This window comes from Bufo bufo, chromosome 4 (genome assembly GCF_905171765.1).
Source record: "Bufo bufo chromosome 4, aBufBuf1.1, whole genome shotgun sequence".
Classification (NCBI taxonomy): domain Eukaryota; kingdom Metazoa; phylum Chordata; class Amphibia; order Anura; family Bufonidae; genus Bufo; species Bufo bufo.
The window spans coordinates 541,287,785-541,306,723 of record NC_053392.1 but is presented as its reverse complement, the minus strand read 5'-3'; the positions used below and the strand labels follow the sequence as shown (position 1 = coordinate 541,306,723).

At 45.1% G+C, this 18,939-nt stretch overlaps 1 protein-coding gene across 2 annotated transcripts in view; it reads right to left on the bottom strand.

Moving 5' to 3' along the window:
* The window catches only part of MACROD2 (mono-ADP ribosylhydrolase 2), a 2,731,696-nt gene extending 2,713,036 nt beyond the window's left edge, over positions 1-18,660 (bottom strand). Inside the window, exon 1 of one of the 2 annotated variants that reach the window (XM_040429978.1) lies at positions 18,382-18,660. In XM_040429978.1, the coding sequence (XP_040285912.1) occupies positions 18,382-18,430 (49 nt within the window). In that variant the 5' untranslated portion in view covers positions 18,431-18,660. The remainder of the gene's footprint in view (positions 1-18,381) is intronic. The other variant, XM_040429979.1, reaches the window with a different exon arrangement.
* Positions 18,661-18,939: the final 279 nt, after the last annotated feature.

Sequence of the window (18,939 nt, the reverse complement as noted above, 5' to 3'; positions counted from 1 at the left end):
GTATTATAATCATTGGTGGCAGTGGCCACAGGGTCCCCTCCCCTTCTCTTCATTCATTGGTGGTGCAGTGGCAGCTTCTGATCGGAGCCCCAGCAGTGTAATCCTGGGGCTCCGATCGGTTACCATGGCAGCCAGGATGCTACTGAAGCCCTGGCTGCCATGGTAATCTCCCTGCTGCTGTGTGTACTATGCACAAGGCAGCAGGGAGAGTGTGAAGTCCTATTCACCCTAATAGAGCTCTATAAGGGTTTATAGGACAAGGTATGAAAATAACCCATGTTCTAGGCCCTAAGGTGGCTAATGGGTATTAAATAAGTACAAAAAAAAAAAAAAACACACACACCAAAAATGAAGGTTACTCTTAACGCTAATTGGATTTTCCTGAACCCACGACAGCACCACGAGATAGAGGATCCGCCCCCCCAAAGACAGGAAACCTGAAGTACAAAAAGGCGGAGACTCTCCTCCAACTTCAGTATGTCATTTCCAAGGATTTGAGGAACTTCGCCCCATATGGTTAGTATCACTCAATAATCAAATTATAACTTTTTTTTACTGCAACACCCATGTGTAATATCCAGCACCAAAAAAAGGTTAGGGAAAATATGGGTGCTGTCGTGGGTTCAGGAAAATGCAATTACCGGTAAGAGTAATCTTCATTTTTCCCCTCACCCACAACAGCACCACGAGAGAGAAACAAGGAACTCTTTGGGTGGGATAACAGCAGAAAGTACCTTAGAACCAAAAGACAGATCAGCAGGAGAGTTTAACTGTAGACGATAGTGATTGAAAAAGGTAGATGGAGAAGACCAGACCGCTGCCTTGCAGATATCTTCAATAGAGACTGCAGCCTTCTCCGCCCAAGAAGTAGAGACAGCCCTAGTAGAATGTGCGCAAAGGCGTTCTGGAGGCTCTTTTACTGAAGATACATATGCTTGAGACACTGCAGACATAATCCACCTTGCCAGGGTTTTCTTAGAGGCTTGTAGAGCCTTATTCTTTCCCTGAAAGAATGAACGAGGAGGATTTCCTCCAATCTTTAGTTCTGGTTAGGTATTGAATCAAACACATCCGGACATCAAGGAAATGGAAAGCCTTCTCTCTCAGATGTCGGATTCTCAAAAAAGGATGGAAGGATGATCTCCTGAGATTTGTGGAACCTAGAAGCTACCTTTGGTATAAAAGCCGGGTCAGGTTTAATAACTACACTATCATCTAGAATGGTAGTATAAGGAGCATTAATCGAAATTGCCTGGAGTTCAGCAACCCTACGAGCTGAAGTAAGGGAAACTAACAGACAACTTCAGAGACAGAAATTTAAGCGAAATCTGCTCAAGAGGTTCAAAGGGATGAGTAGAAAGGGCCTCTAGAACTAAATTTAAGTCCCAAGGAGCAACTCTTGGGGACACTATCAGGGATGTTTTAGAAACTGATTTAAAGAAACGGATCACCCACGGATTAGATGCTAACTATTTATTGAAGAGAGCCGATAGTGCTGAAATCTGTACTTTTAAGGTATTAGGAGATAATCCTATTTCCAATCCCTTCTGGAGAAATTCAAGAATCTGATTTATTTGAGATGGACATGGAAGATCTCTGAAATGTAAACCTGTGAAGGACAAACATTTTTTCCAAGTTTTAGAATATATGGAAATGGTAACCTTCCTACTTTTTAGCAGGGTATTTATCAATTTGTTGGAAAAACCTTTTAGCTAAAAGCTGCCTCAAGTTCAATGCAGTCAGGTGAAGACTGTGGACCTGAGGATGAACTACTGGTCCCTGCGAAAAAAGGCCCCTGGTTGCTGGAAGAACCCATGGATCCATCACAGACCGTTTTCTAGACCATGTGAGCCATGGTCTCTTGGGCCAAAATTATTATTCTTGCTCGATCTTCTCTTATCTTTTTTAGAACCCTCCGGTTCAGGAGAAAGGGTGGAAAAGCATATGCGAGAGGAAAATCCCACCTGTGGAGAAAGGCATCTTGACCACATGGGGATCCCTCTAGAGACAGGGAAAATAACTTTCACTTTCCTGTTCTCTGCTGAAGCAAAAAGATCTATGCATGGCATCCCCCAGCTGTCCAAAAACTTTTGGATCCAGGCCCCATTCCCCCTGAGATATTATGTGACGGCTCAAAAAATCTGCCTGGATATTCTCCTTTCCCTTTATGTAAACTGCCGAAATTGATCTGCAATTTGTTTCTACTATCTGGATAATAGAACTTAACATTGACATCAGACTCTCGCTTCTGGTTCCTCCTTGTCTGTTTATATATGACACCACTGTTTTGTTGTCTGACATAATGCTGGACTGATAGATCCTGAATGTGGGCACCCCAGCCCCAAGGGCTTGCATCGGTCGCCAGGTAAACTAAGTTGCTTTTTTAACAATGGAACTTCCTGGTTCAAATTGTCAGTTTTCATCCACCATTTTAAATTGAGAAGGGTCTGGACTAATAGATCTATTTTTAATTCTAAGGGTTGTCTTCTTTTTGTCAGGCAGTCAATATCTCCCACTGAAGCTCCCTTGAGTGGAATTGGGCCCACATGACTGCCGGAATGCATGAAGTCAGGCTTCCTAAGATTGACATACCTTTTCGTAAGGAGATCTTTGGATAATTGATTAACCTCTGTATCTTCCTCTTTATATTCCAAATCTTGCCCTCTGGCAACAGGCACGTCTGCTTCCTGGAATCTAAGATTAAACCTAGGAATTGTTGGCACTGAAGAGGGTACGGTTTTGACTTTTCCTTGTTTAAGATCCATCACAATTCTTCCAAGATCTCCATCACTTCTTATACCGCTCTGTTGCATGCTACTCTGTTTTCTGCTACAATCAGAAAATCGTCCAGTTATGGGATAAATATTATATCCTTTTCTCGAATGTGGGCAGACATTTCCACCACTATTTTGGTAAACACCCTGGGTGCCATTAATTGCCCGAATGGAAGAGCCTGGAACTGAAAATGGTAGATGACTCCCTCCATCTCCACTGCTACTCTCAAGTACTTTTGATAGGAATGTGAAAGTAAGCGCCTTTTAAATCCAGTACAGCCATAAAACACAGTAGATTTATCACTGACCTTATAGTCTCCATTCTGAATTTCTTCAACATAAGGAACCAGTTTAACTTTTAAATTTATAATAGTCCTGAAGGAACCATCAGGGTTTTTTTTTTTACTAGGAATAGTGGAGAGTAAAAACCCTGTTTTTCCTGACCCCTAATGCCCTTTTTTCTATTAAGGATAGTACTTCTGAAATAATTGCTATTTTTTCTGTCTGTGATGATCTTGTTATCATGAATCTTGGATGAGGTAGGGAGCAAAATTCTAGTCTCAGGCCCAGACTCAAAGTATCCAAGATCCAGGGACTCCTGGAAATAAGTGTCCATGTAGGAAGAAAACTTTAGTCCACCTCCTACATGGCACCTGGCGTCATTGATGACCTGGTTTTTTTTGTCCTCTCCAGAGGATTTATTAAAGAAACCCCTTCCACCCCCCCTCCCCCTTTTTTGGAAATTTAAATTTAAAGTCCTTATCTCCTTTTTCTCCCTCCCTATTATTTCGAAAGGACTGAAAGGGGCGACTGAATCTTCCTCTTGAGAAGAAAGTCTGCACAGGAAACTTCGTTTTGTCGGCTCTTTTTTCCAATAATTCATCCAATGATGAACCAAACAAGTACTCCACAGGGCACTGCGCACAGCCTCTTTGACTGAATGTCGCAGCTCCAATTTTTCAACCATAAGGCTCTGCGTGCAGAATTAGTTAGGCCGGAAGAACGTGCTGCTAATTTTATTGCATCTGCTGATGCACCAGCCAGCAAGATCTACAATTCTGCAAACATATCCTCCCTGGGACACTTATTTTTTAACTGGTCTTCTAGTTCTGATAACAGGTTTATTAGTGATCTAGCTGTGCAGGTTGCTGCAATGGAGGGTCTAAAAGAAGAAGTTGAAGCTTCCCAAGCCCCTTTTAGAAAACCCTCTGCTTTCTTATCCAAAGGGTCTTTTTCATGATCCCATATCTTCAAAGGGCAATGATGATTTCTTAGCTACCTTAGAAATGGCCACATCAATTTTGGAAGCTTTATTCCAGGTCGCCTCTATCTCTTTAGAAAATGGGTACTTCCTCTAAACATTTTTGAGATAAAAACTAATTTTGTTAGGTTTTCGCCATTCTTCCTTAATCAGTGCTGATAGTTTTATGGACAGGGAGAGATCTGGTATGTTTAGTCTCAAGACATAATATCTTGTACCGATTGAGGCTCTTTGGCCTTTTCTATTCCCATAGTAGATTTGACTGCTTTAAGTAATGTATCTATGTCCTCAGTCGGAAAGAAGGGTTTCCCTATTTCGCCTTCTTAAATTTTCAGAAGAACAGGATGACATATCTGAAAGGGGATTTTCTACCGACTGGACGTCCTCCCCCTCTTCTGACTCTGAAGAACCCATCTCACACACCGTATGCTTTCTCTTAATTTTAGGCACACTTTTCCTTGAGGCCAAAGATGAATCCATTTCAGATCTAACCAAAGACTATAAACTCTTATAAAAACTATGGCGATTCCTCCGCCACTGTCCTATCAATACATGGTTGACATAACTTTCTCATAATCGGAGGCCAAGGCACATCTACAGATGGCACACTCTTTATGGCGTCTTTTGCAGGGAAAGCCCAAAAAGGCCCTGACTAAAACATGTATATACATCTATACCAGTCAGGAATACAAATAAACATATGGGGCTATAAAACTCACCCCTCCAATAGGTACCAAGGCTGGGTTGGACACTGGTTCTTCAGTATTGTCACTCTTTTCTTCCTCCATAGTGATCACCGGAGCCACCGCTTCTGTCTTACAGCAAACATGTAAAGGAAGATGCCGGCAACTCACTTCTGGATTCATGTGCTATTAAACACCTCCCCCAAAGCACGTGATGCGTCGCCGCACATAGTCATGGCCGTAAATGTTGGCACCCCTGAAATTTTTTAAGAAAATGAAGTATTTCTCACAGAAAAGTATTGCAGAAACATGTTTTGCTATACACATGTTTATTCCCTTTGTGTGTATTGGAACAAAAAAAAAAAAAAAAAAAAAAAGAAGCTAATTGGACATAATGTCACACCAAACTCCATAAATGGGCTGGACCAAATTATTGGCACCCTTTCAAAATTGTGGATAAATAAGATTGTTTCAAGCATGTGATGCTCCTTTAAACTCACCTGGGGCAAGTAACAGGTATGGGCAATATAAAAATCACACATGAAAGCGGATAAAAAGGAGAGAAGTTCACTTAGTCTCTGCATTGTGTGTCTGTGTGCGCGACACTAAGCATGGACAACAGAAAGAGGAGAAGAGAACTGTCTGAGGACTTGAGAACCAAAATTGTTGAAAAATATCAACAAATCTCAAGGTTACAAGTCCATCTCCAGAGATCTAGATTTGCCTTTGTCCACAGTGCGCAACATTATCAAGAAGTTTGTAACCCATGGCACTGTAGCTAATCTCCCTGGGCGTGGACGGAAGAGAAAAATTAATTAAAGGTGTCAACGCCGGATAGTCCGGATGGTGGATAAGCAGCCCCAAACAAGTTCCATAGATATTCAAGCTGTCCTGCATCAGTGTCAGCGCGAACTATCAGTCGACATTTAAATGAAATGAAACGCTATGGCAGGAGACCCAGGAGGACCCCACTGCTGACAGAGACATAAAAAAATCAAGACTACATTTTGCAAAAATGAACTTGAGTAAGCCAAAAATCCTTCTGGGAAAATGTCTCGTGGACAGATGAGACCAAGATTGAGCTTTTTGGAAAGCACATCATTCTACTGTTTACCGAAAATTAAATGAGGCCTACAAAGAAAAGAACACAGTACCTACAGTGAAATATGGTGAAGGTTCAGTGATGTTTTGGGGTAGTTTTGCTGCCTCTGGCACTGGGTGCCTTGAATGTGTGCAAAGCATCATGAAATCTGAGGATTACCAACCGATTTTGGGTCGCACTGTAGAGCCCAGCGTTTGGATCCAAGATCTTGCGTCTTCCAGCAGGACAATGACCCCAAACATATGTCAAAAAGCACCCAGAAATGGATGGCAACAAAGCACTGGAGAGTTCTGAAGTGGCCAGCAATAAGTCATCCAGATCTAAATCCCATTGAACACCTGTGGAGAGATCTTAAAATTGCTGTTGGGAAAAGGCACCCTTCCAATAAGAGAGACCTGGAGCAGTTTGCTAAGGAAGAGTGGTCCAAAATTCCGGGTGAGAGAGAGGTCAGAAGCTTATTGATGGTTATAGGAAGCGACAGATTTCAGTTATTTTTTTTCCAAAGGGTGTGCAACCAAATATTAAGTTAAGGGTGCCAATAATTTTGTCCAGCCCATTTTTGGAGTTTGGTGTGACATTATGTCCAATTTTTTGGTTTTGTTTCAATACACACAAAGGGAATAAACATGTGTATAGCAAAACGTGTTACTGCAATACTTTTCTGTGAGAAATACTTCATTTTCTTGAAAAATTTCAGGGGTGCCAACATTTACAGCCACGACTGTACATCTGCTCCATGCCTCTTTCTGGATTCAGATAACCATCCACAGAGCAGAGCCTTCGATGCTTCTCCTACACCCCCTTCCCCCCCAGCTACACGATACTTCAGTGCGATTCAAAGCACTAGTAAGTATCATGCCCCCAGCGCTCAGGAACTCAGCCATCACGCCTCTGCCAGTCCACCGCGCACCGCTGTGCCGCGATAGTTACCGGGACTGCAGGTAACAATAAGGACTGCCATGGGGAGAAAAGGGTGTACCACAGGCTTCCCCTCCAAAAGACAGGAAACCATACTGAAGAAGTTGGAGGGGAGTCTCCGCCTTTTTGTACTTCAGGTTTCCGGTCTTTGGGGGCGGATCCTCTCTTGAGGTGCTGTCGTGGGTGAGAGGAAAATATAAAATTTAAATCACCCCCTTTCCCAATTTTACATATAAAATATATGAACAATAAATAAATATTACATATTGCCACACCCAAAAAACTGCGACCTATTAAAATATAAAAAATAGCTCCTATGCGGTGAACGCTGTAACAGAAAAAAAAAAAAATTGCGCGATTCGCCATTTTTTAGTCACCTTGTCCCACCAAAAAATAGAATCGAACTGTTTGATTATGGGCCGGATGTTCCATAAAATGCGGAATGCACGCTGCTTTTTTGGGGGTTTTATTTTTTTCGCGAAATCAAATCAAAATTTTGGTATAGAAACAACCCCATTAGTAACTGCCTTGTATTAACTTTCGCTACATGATAAATGTCATTTGCTGAAGTGAGACAACCCCTTTAAATCAGCAGTCTAATCATTTAGGCTGCAGATTTCCCCCTTTGCAAGGATGAAATCTGCAGTCGGTCAACAGCAAATCTGCATGGAAAACATGTCAATTTTTCTGCTGCAAATTCCTTCCCCTGTGGATGTACGATTAGAAGGGTGGCTCTTCAGAAGAATTTATTGAGCGATGTTATAACATGTTTACTGGAGTGCTGTGGCCAGCTTCAGAGTAAATGAACTTTGGCCCAATGATAATCTGACATAATAATAGACAGTAAAAAAAAATACTCAAGTCTAGTGAGTTCACCTGTCATCCTACAGGGGAAGTAAAACTACACAGAGGAGACACGGGGAATAATTCCTTCCTGAACCTCAACAACCACAATACGTTTTGAATTATCCACAACTCTGCACTATAGATAAAGGTCACTTTCACAACTGCGTGTTCTGGTCAGCGGTTAGCATCATTATCTGTACGCCTCTGTAGGATCCACACCACCTGGATTTGGCTTACAAATACTGAAGTAAAACTCTGACCAGAATCCTGATGTCACGGCGCGGTGTGGGTGGTTAACTCCACACCGAATACAGGAGGGAAGGGAAGAGGTACTAGGCCTGGAAACTAGGGAAAGGTCACCACTTAGTGAATCCCTCAACTGGGCCTTGACTACTAACAGTATGAACAGACCTTGATTGTAGGAATGTTCATACACAGGAACCTACAGCCCAATCTGACCCTAAAGGACCCTAGAAATAGCGTCAGGACAAAATACAATCTGTTCTTTCCCAGCTGAAGGAACAGAACACTCCTTCAGGAATAATACCAAAAGATAGGGGAATACAACAAACTAGAAATAGGAAAAAGACACTTAACTCCGAAGTACGCGGATGAGCAGGAACTCAAAGGAGGACCAAACACCAGCACTTCCACAACCAGAAGAAGCCATCAACCGTATAGCATGATGGGCGAGACCAGACTAAATAGAGAAGTGGGAATGACCACTAAAGCTACACCTGAGACAAGAGGTGTGGTCATAACCAGCAACAAACACAGAAACAAGTGAAACCAAAGATGCTGTCAGATCACATTATGTGCAGCCAATCTCTTAGATCTTCGGGCCCTTGTCATGGGAGAGACCGTGACATCGGACCCATTAAAGTGGCCTTATTGGTAGTATTGTATTATACAAAAACTGCATCCACACCCCTACAATTATTGATCACAGCAGTGTGCAGTGGGGTCTCAGTTTCTCTGTTCTTGTAGGCAGGAAAAAAACAAAAAGAACTTATGGTGAAACCTACTTCCCTTTAGACTCTAGTGGACACACATTTGTTATATTTGCAGTTTTGGGTAGAAAAATAAAAATCTCCCAATACAATCTAAAGTACTACAGGCCTGGAAAGATACTGAGGGGGTATAAAAGGGTTAATCTCACCTGGGACCCGCACATATATTCAGAATGGGGTCTCCAGCCACCGCTGGTGCACTTGGTGAATGGAGAGTGGCCACTCATGGACAGCTCTCTGTTCAGAAGCAAGTGTGTTTAGCTGTTTTTGGAAGTCCCTTAGAAGTGAATGAAGTCAGTCATGTACAGCTACCTCTCCATTCAAAACTGCAGGTAGGACAGGTAAAGCTTGGCATAGGAGGCCGTGGTTATGGAGACCGTTGCAGCCTAGTCATGGTCTGTCAGGCTCACACATTCTTCCTAGGCGATTTTTTAAGCAAGGGCTCATGCATATGCATAGACCATAGACCCTACAGGGAAATTTCCCTCTTGATGGCCTCAGGCCAGGTACATAATAATCTGATGCTCAATGGCCACAGGAGCTCTCCTGAACTCAACTGTGATACAGTTGAATAGTGGGGTGAGGGTGGCAGTATTTTGTGCTGCCCTGTTGTATTTGGTTCTGCATTATGGGAATGGCATTCTGCGCTGCATTACGGTATTGCAGGCCCCGCCTACCGGTGTTGACCCTGCATACTTCTTTTGGCCCGTCTGCTGTCAATTTTGACCCACCTACAACATGGGGCCCACTTTTTTTTCCAGGGCCACTTTAAGTTCCCAATTCGCCCCTGTGCACATGGCCGTAGTTTTGGTCTGCATCTGATCCACGTTTTTTGCATCTCAATGGGGCCGCAAAAGATGCAGACAGCACACCCGTGTGCTGCCTGCATCCGGAAGTTCGTTCTGTGACCCCACAAGAAATTAGAACATGTTCTATTCTTGTCTGTTTTGTGGACAAGGATAGGACATTTTTGCAGGGGAAAAACATGCCGGCAAGCACTTGGCCGGGACCCGTGTTTTGCGGATACATTGGGACCCGTGCAGGAGACTTTAGGAGAATCCTGGAAATGAACCTATAAGAGAAGGCTCTGCCGTATATCATTGTATTGGCATACAGTGGCATCCATCAGCCATTGACTGCCATTGTAAAAATAGCTTGTTAGCTTGTAAAACTCAATATAGATTTTTTTTTTTTTACGGTATTGATGCACTTCGGAACATACAGCAGGCTATACATTCCTATACCTTAAGTACATCAAAGGGTCACCTAACATACACTCGCCTAAAGAATTATTAGGAACACCTGTTCTATTTCTCATTAATGCAATTATCTAGTCAACCAATCACATGGCAGTTGCTTCAATGCATTTAGGGGGGTGGTCCTGGTCAAGACAATCTCCTGAACGCCAAACTGAATGTCAGAATGGAAAGAAAGGTGATTTAAGCAATTTTGAGCGTGGCATGGTTGTTGGTGCCAGACGGACCGGTCTGAGTATCTCACAATCTGCTCAGTTACTGGGATTTTCACGCACAACCATTTCTAGGGTTTACAAAGAATGGTGTGAAAAGGGAAAAACATCCAGTATCCGGCAGTCCTGTGGGCAAAAATGCCTTGTGGATGCTAGAGGTCAGAGGAGAATGGGCCGACTGATTCAAGCTGATAGAAGAGCAACGTTGACTGAAATAACCACTCGTTACAACCGAGGTATGCAGCAAAGCATTTGTGAAGCCACAACACGCACAACCTTGAGGCGGATGGGCTACAACAGCAGAAGACCCCACCGGGTACCACTCATCTCCACTACAAATAGGAAAAAGAGGCTACAATTTGCACGAGCTCACTAAAATTGGACTGTTGAAGACTGGAAAAATGTTGCCTGGTCTGATGAGTCTCGATTTCTGTTGAGACATTCAAATGGTAGAGTCCGAATTTGGCGTAAACAGAATGAGAACATGTATCCATCATCTGATGGCTACTTCAAGCAGGATAATGCACCATGTCACAAAGCTCGAATCATTTCAAATTGGTTTTTTGAACATGACAATGAGTTCACTGTACTAAAATGGCCCCCACAGTCACCAGATCTCAACCCAATAGAGCATCTTTGGGATGTGGTGGAACGATAGCTTCGTGCCCTGGATGTGCATCCCTCAAATCTCCATCAACTGCAAGATGCTATCCTACCAATATGGGCCAACATTTCTAAAGAATGCTATCAGCACCTTGTAGAATCAATGCCACGTAGAATTAAGGCAGTTCTGAAGGCAAAAGGGGGTCCAACACCGTATTAGTATGGTGTTCCTAATAATTCTTTAGGTCAGTGTATGTTGAACATGTTCACAAAAGTAGAGGTGAACAGAGCCTCAATGACCTTGTTCATCGGGTGATCAGTGGCAATTAAATGGGGAAATTATTGGGAACTAGGGCTGCACGATATGGGAATTTTGTGCGATTGCGATTAGGGCCCTAAAAATTGCGATAACGATGTGCGATGCGATATTTTAACCCCTTAAGGACGGAGGGGGTATCGGTACGCCCTATTTTCCTACGTCCTAACTTGAAATCGGTATTTCGGCGCCCCAGGGGTTAATCGGAACGGGATTTCGGCTGAAATCATTCAGCTGGCATCCCGTAACAATGCAGGGGGGGGGGGGTCATTTGACCCCCCCCTCCCCCCGCACCGACGATCGCAGAAAACCGCAGGTCAATTCAGACCTGCGGTTTTCTGCGTTTCCGGTCCATTCGGGTGTCCTGTGACCCGATGAACCGGAAAAAGACTGCGATCGGTGGCGTAATTATACACCACTTATCGCAGTCCGAGGATTTGGAGAGGCGGTGCTGGCCCTGGTGCTGAACACTGCTGTCCAGGGTGCTGATTGGTGCAGGGGAGAGAGGCGCGAGACTCAAACTTCCTGCGCTCTTCTCTCCCCTCCTCTTCCTGTTCTGCACGAGCACCCGGCAGCATCGTCCAGCACCAGCTCCTGAGTCCCCCCTAATCGCCATCCATCACCCTCCTGCACCCATCGCCACCCAGGTAGGTTAGGGTCAGTGAGGGAGAGGCACCGTTAAACAGGGAAAGAAGGGAAAAGTTAGTTAGGAAAAAAAAAAAAACTTTTATTCAAAACTTTCTTTGATCCATCCATCAGACCCCAGACCCCCCCTGCCACTTACCTCCCCCCACCACCAGCCCCCCACCCCACCCCCCTTCCCCACCATTTTCTAGGCAGCAGACAGTCCTATGTAAACAGATCTGCTGCCCATAAATGACTGCTGCATGTAAATGCAGTTCTCTCCTCTGCTCAATAATAGGCAATTATCAGGAACAAACAGTTCGTTCCTGATGATTGCCTTTCAATCGACCTGTGCAAAAGGGACTTAAAGTGACCCTTTGGTTTAAAAAGTAAATAAATTTAAAAATAAAAAACAAAAAGGGGTTGTCTCATCTCGCCGTTACTAAGGAGAGATGAGACCGTTCCGACCACCTCCCGGCCCGGAAACAGTAGAGGACTCTGTGCTGTTTCTGAGTTAGGGATACAGCAGAGCGCCAGCTTGTTGTGCTACTCTGCTTCAGTAGCTCTCGTGCACGGCAATGGCTACTTTTTACACGGTGCCCTCCTTTTCATCTTTGCAGTTGCAGATCCGCTAATTCTCTGGCTTTTCTTTGGCCACCTTTTATAGGTCACTATGAAAAATGATGTTCTTTGAAAGCTCAGTGACCCTTTAAGCTGACTGCAAATGATTCATGTACAGAGCTTGGTTCCGAAAGTACTGAGGTTAGTTGTGGTGTTGTACTTACGTAATGAGCTCGTTTCTGGATCTGTATTTATATGCTGTGTGTAGTTCTGGGGCTGTACTTATGTAGACATCTTTGTTCTGGTACTGTATGTATGTAGGGATCTTCTGTTTTTTTGCGGACCCACTGAAATGAATGGTTCCGCATACAGTCCGCCAAAAAAAAAAAAAAAACACGGAACGGACGCGGAAAAGAAAATATGTTCGTGTGCATGAGCCTTTATTCTTCAGTTTTTCTTCACATGAATGAAAAACACATGAAAACTGAATGCGTCCGCATTGCCCGTGTGAAAGAGGTCTGAGGCCTCACACACGACCGTATTTTTGGTCCACATTTGATCTGCTGTGATTCTTGTCTGTTTAGCGGGAACAATAGACATTTCTAACCACATCCACATCAGGAGCAGGATACAATCCCAAAGTCACAATTTTTTCAGCAAAAATGGCATCTGCAAACATGCAAAATAAAATTTCTGCCCGAATTCTCACCCAAAGGGAATTAATAGCCCCCTTCCTCCACCGTGGTCTTCAGTCCACGCTCGTATGTTGCACAGCTAGTCTGTGAGGGCAAGTCGCTTACAGATGATTGGGCAGATTTATGAAAATGTCTAAAAGAAAAAGAAAAAAAAAGCCTTTGTTGCCCATAGCAACCAATCACTGATTTAATTTCTCAAGAGCCAAATATCAAATAAAAGGTGCTCTGTGATTGGTTGCCTAGAAAGACTGATTGGGGGAGATTTATCAAAGCTGTCTTTGGCTACTTTCACACCAGCGTTTTTACTGGATCCAGAAGGGCGTCCGTCACTGATAATACAACCTTCTGCATCGGTTATGAACGGATCCGGTTGTATTATCTTTAACATTGCCAAGCCGGATCCGTCATGAACACCACTGAAAGTCAATGGGGGGGGGGGAAGGATCCGCTTCCTATTTTGTCACAGTTAAACTGATTCGTCCCCATTGACTTGCATTGTGGGTCACGACGGATCTGTTTTGCTCCGCAGCCCACGACGGAAAGAAAACCGCAGCATGCTGTAGTTTGCTCTCCGGTATGAGAACGGAATGCATTTTGGAGCATTCCGTTCTGTTCAGTTACATTTGACAATGAATAGGGACAAAACGGAAGCGTTTTTTTCCGGTATTGAGACCCTATGACGGATCTCAATACCAGAAAATAAAAGCTATGGTGTGAAAGTAGCCTTAGTTGCCCATAGCAACCAATCAGATTGATCCTTTCCTTTCCCAAAGGAGCTCTAAAAAATGAAAAGGTGGAATCTACTTTACACTAGTTTTGATAAATCTCCCCCATGGTCTTTGAGACAGTTTTCATAAATCTGCCTTGTGTCTTGTACGAAACTCTGGTGTCCATGTGGTGTTTCTATGCTGCCCTCACCAATTTCTGAGAAGGGCGAGGTGTGGCAGGGGCGGGGTGTGGGCGGGGCACATCCATCAATGCTTTCACCAGTTTTCTGACATCGATGTTGATTTAAATCTACAGTAAGGGTCCATTCACGCGTCCGTAATTTGGGTCCAGATTCGTTCCGCAATTTGCGGATGCATTCACTTTCAATGGGGCTGGAACGGATGCAAATCCACATTTCCTGGATCCGCATTCGCATTTTCGGGATCCGCAATTTCGTTCCTGGAAAAAATAGAACATGTCCTATTCTTGTCCGCAATTGCGGACCAGAAAAGGCATTTTCTATTATAGTGTCTGATGTGCGGATCCGCAAATTGCGGATCGCACATTGCAGGTGTCAGTGTTTTGCGGATCCGCAAAACACTTACAGATGTGTGAATGGACCCTAACTATGAGCCGGTGTAGACTTCATTTTAGGCAAACGGATTGTTACAGTTATTAAAATGTACAGAAAATGTGGACGGCACACATTAATGAAAAACTGAAATGTGGACAATGCCTTAGGCCTCTTGCAGACGAACATAAGGGCTCCGTGCCAGTGCTGCGGTCCGCAATGCACGGGCACCGACCCTGGGCCAGCCGCATGCGATCCCATTAACTTGAATGGGGTCCACGATCAGTCCGTTCCGCAAAAAGATAGTTCTATGTTTATGCAGAACGGAACACCACAGAAGCACTCCATAGTGCTTCCGTGGGGTTTCCGTTCTGCATCTCCAGAATGCACACGTAAAGGTGCCTGTGTATTGCAGATCCGCATATGCGGTCCGCAATACGGCAACGGGACACCTACGGTCGTGTGCAGGAGGCCTTAGAAGGTTGCTGAATGATTTCACCTAGAGGCGTAACAAGAGGCACCTGTAACAGGACCCCACCAACCACGTGCCACACACAATACTGATGTGGGAATCATTTTTTGAATGCCACTTTTCTGGCCCGCAAAAGCCGTACATTTTGGAATAAGTGGGGGTCATTTACTAAGACCGTCTTTTTACTACGGTTTTAGATTCCCCCGACAGTTAGTTTTTACCTGGAAACAGGCGTAAATGTTAATAAATTTGCCGGATCGAGAGTTCTCGCCCTGGCACTGCCAAACACGGCTTAAAACTAGCCTTGCGACCCAAAACTGTCACATGGCCGGTTAACAAAGGGCCTTACGACCATTTTTCCGACTAAAATAGTAGCAAGTCCCTTAATAAATGAGCCCGAGTGACTTTTTGCTGTTTTACAACACCCTGGCCACTTTGAGCAGTGAGTGGGAACGTGGGGTGGCGTGGTTATCGAGGTTAATTATGTTAATTTGTTGAATTCCAGATTTATCACTGACTTTTTTAACAAGTTACAAAGTGACAAAAGTTGGGAGGGGTAGAAAAACCAGAGTACAATTTCTACACAAAAATGCAGAAAGTGCAACTTCTAAAATAAATAAATTTGGCACAACTTTACCAACACAGGCTCAAGTAAATCTGACTTCAAGAAGTCCAATCATGATACATTCCCCCTGTCTAAGGCCCCTTTCACACAAACGATACGGATTAGGTCCGAATGCGTTCAGGAAAACTCGCACCATTCCAAAATTGTGCTAGGAAACCGGAACGCGTGGCCGTACGCTAAGAACTCATGCACAAGACCGTTTCGGTTTTGAGGTCTGCGCGAAACACAGACCGGTCGAGTGCATGCGCCATTTCTTTTTTTTTTATCCTCATCTTCAAAATGGACAAGAATAGGACACGTTCTATGTTTTTTGCAGGGCCACGGAATCGACATACGAATGCGGACGTCACACGGTGTGCTGTCCACATCTTTTCCGGCCCCACTGTAATGAATCGGCCTCCATCCAACCCGCAAGAAATACGTATCGAACATGCAGTTGAATGCACAAGTTCACCGCCACACATTGCAAAATACGCGCTTTTTTTCTTTGCTCATAAACACTGGGCGGGGTTTTTATGTGTGGAAATTGACCTGTTGCACGGATTTCCAAATCTGCAGCACGCCAATTAAGTTAGTAGTTTTAGGCTACTTTCACACTTGCGGCAGAGTGATCCGGCAAGCGGTTCCATCGCTGGAACTGCCTGGCAGATTCGACAAAACGTATGCCAACTGATGGCAGTTTGATCAGTCTTAAAAATGCCTGATCAGTCAGAAAAATGCATTGAAATGCTGGATCCGTCTTTCCGGTGTCACCCAGAAAAACGGATCCAGCATTTATTTTTTTCACCTTTTTTCCATGCGCAGACCGGAAGGACGGATCCAGCATTCCGGTATTTTGAATGTACTAGTACATTCCTATGGAAAAAAATGCCGGATCCGGCATTCCGGCAAGTTTTCCGGATTTTTGGCCGGAGATAAAACCATAGCATACTAGGGCATTATCTCCGTCCTGAACAGTCAAAAAAGACTGAACTGAAGACATCCTGATACATACTGAACGGATTGCTCTCCATTCAGAATGCATTAGGATAAAACGGATCAGTTCTTTTCCGGTATTGAGCCCCTAGGACGGTACTCAGCGCTGGAAAAGAAAAACGCTAGTGTGAAAGTACCCTTGGATGCAAATTTAACCCTTTTCCAATCTGCGGCAAAACGTATCCAATCCGCACCAAAAACCACTGTTACACATTGCGGATTTAGGTGCAGAGACACACGGAAATTTGTGCGGATTTTGTGCGAGTTCACCCGCACTCCTGTGCAGTCGGCCTAAGAGGAAACGGGTGTCGACTGCCTCGCAAAAATTCCACACAAATTACCATGAGGATTTCTGTACGTTTCCACACCAAAAACTGCGTGGATTACTTCCAGTTTTTGGTGTGGATCTGATGCGGTTTTGAAAGCGGCGCAAAAGAACCGCCCAAAGAACTGACACGCTGCGGCTGCAGATATCAAATCCTCGCGGCAGGTCGGATTCTGCACGAAACGTAAAACCCAAGTGTATGTGAGATTTGTGAAACGTTGCACTATGACGTGGCTTTTATGCACGAGGATCCGCGTTGAGAAACTGCGTGTAATCTGCTAACAGCGGGTCCGCAATATACAGGAAACAGCTGTGAGCGCACCCCATCACTGATGTGGGCCCTTTAACTTGAATGAGTCCACAATCCGGAAGCCACAGAGCAGAAGGCCACATAAGCACTATGGTGCGTTTCCGTGGCATTGCGGTCCATGCCTCCGCACAGCAAAAAAATAGCACATGCTGGATTTTTTGGTGGTGGGGACGGATCACGGGACTCTTTCACGTCGGTCTGCACCCGTCAGTGCAGGTTGCGGTCCCCAATGCATGACACGGGCAGCACACGTTCACGTGCATGAGCCCTTAAAGGATTTGTCTCACTTCAGCAAATGTTATTTATCATGTAGAGGACGTTAATACCAGGCACTTACTAATGTATTGTGGTTGTCCATATTGCCTCCTTTGCTGTGTGCGGTGGTCGTGCTTGCACACTATAGGAAAAAGCCAGCGCTTTTTCCTGTAGTGTGCAAGCACGATCACCGTAGCTAGATTGCAGGGTGGTCACCACCATGCAAATGAGCCGTGTCTAATGTGATGGAAAAATAAATCCAGCCAGCAAAGGAGGCAATATGGAGAATCACAATACATAAGTGTCTTGTATTAACTTCCTCTACATGATAAACGCCATTTGCTCAAGTGAGACGACCCCTTTAAGCGGTGTTCACACAGTCCGCGTTTGATCAGTGATTGTGAGCCAAAAGCAGGTGTGAAGCCTGTACAGAAATATGGTAGGATGGAAAGATCTGCATATGTTCTGTATTTTTAATCCACACCTGGTTTTGGTTCACAAACACTATGTGAACGCAGCCTTAAGCCCCCATGCACATGTGTATTTTTTTTTTCGCTGATAGAATGCGGACCCATTCATTCCTACGGGGCCCGTGTGCTGTCCGCGTCGGCAAGTCATGCGAAAAACACAGCACATGTCCTATTCTTGTTCATTTTGCAGACAGGGATAGGACATTTCTACAGGGGTTAAAAAAAAAAAAATGGCGGCATACACAGAGCCGGGATCCACGTTTTGTGGATCTGCGGTTTGCACGAGGCCCAAGTCTGTGGACCTCGGAGTGGAGGACTGTGCTAGTAAAGTACACAAGACTGATGCTTTACTCTTCTCTGCCGCCTCACGTTGTACTTTGTGCCATGCGGCGCACCGGGCGCTGCCCAATAAACAGAAGTGCTACTTCCTAACAGAGCTCCGGTTCTGGATATTGATACAGGTCCCTATTGTCCCAAAGGGTACGAGGGGAATTACATAACGGGGGGTGACAGGAGGGGCAAATATGTGAGCCATGGTCAGTGCCCGTGGGAGCAGACATGCACCAAATACTAGGCTGAGGCTAGAGGACCACCAAAGGCACAGAAGTTAGCTGCAACGGGACTACTCATCCTCCAGCCCTAACCTAAGACCAGGGCAAGGGGCAACCTGAGGGAAGGAGGGGGCAGTACAAGAAGTTTCAGCTACTCCAGCGCTGGCAGCCCCCCATGACGATGGTAGCAGGGGAGAGGGATGGAGGGGACACAGAGATGTGGGGCACCAGGCAATGGAACAAGAAGCTGGTAGCTACCTTTCTCTTCTCTCCATATCTTTTTCTTCTTGCTGCTGCTGGGGTACATGCTGCTGCTGCTGCTGCTGTGCTGCTGCTGGGTGTAGGATTTGGGCTGCGAGTTCCCCAGGCTCACAGGAAGTAGTGTGTGTGACACAAGAGAGGAGTAGAGGGGAGCACAGGCAGGACCCCTGAATGTTAGGGCGCAGGCTGACCACCACACACCACAGCTATGTACAGGCAGGAGAAGCTCCCCGGCTCTGACACCAGCGGGTCACGCCCCTTACAAACCCTCGCACGGCCGCCCCCTGGCAGCTCTCTGCAGTCTCCTATAGGCCGAGAGATAGGGCCAGTCACGGGGGGGGGGTGGGAGAGCTGAGGGGGGAGACAGTGCGCAGGCGCTCGCCGTGTTTGTGGGAGGAGTCACGGAGCTGTGTGGCACGGGGGAACGTGGACTGGAGAGAGAGAAGACACAAAAGACGTCTGGGGAGACGGCGTCGGGCCGGGCTCCTGTCAGAGGGCAGGGAACGGGGTGTTTACAACAACTGTGCGGCTGGCAGCCAATCAGGGTTTTGCTTT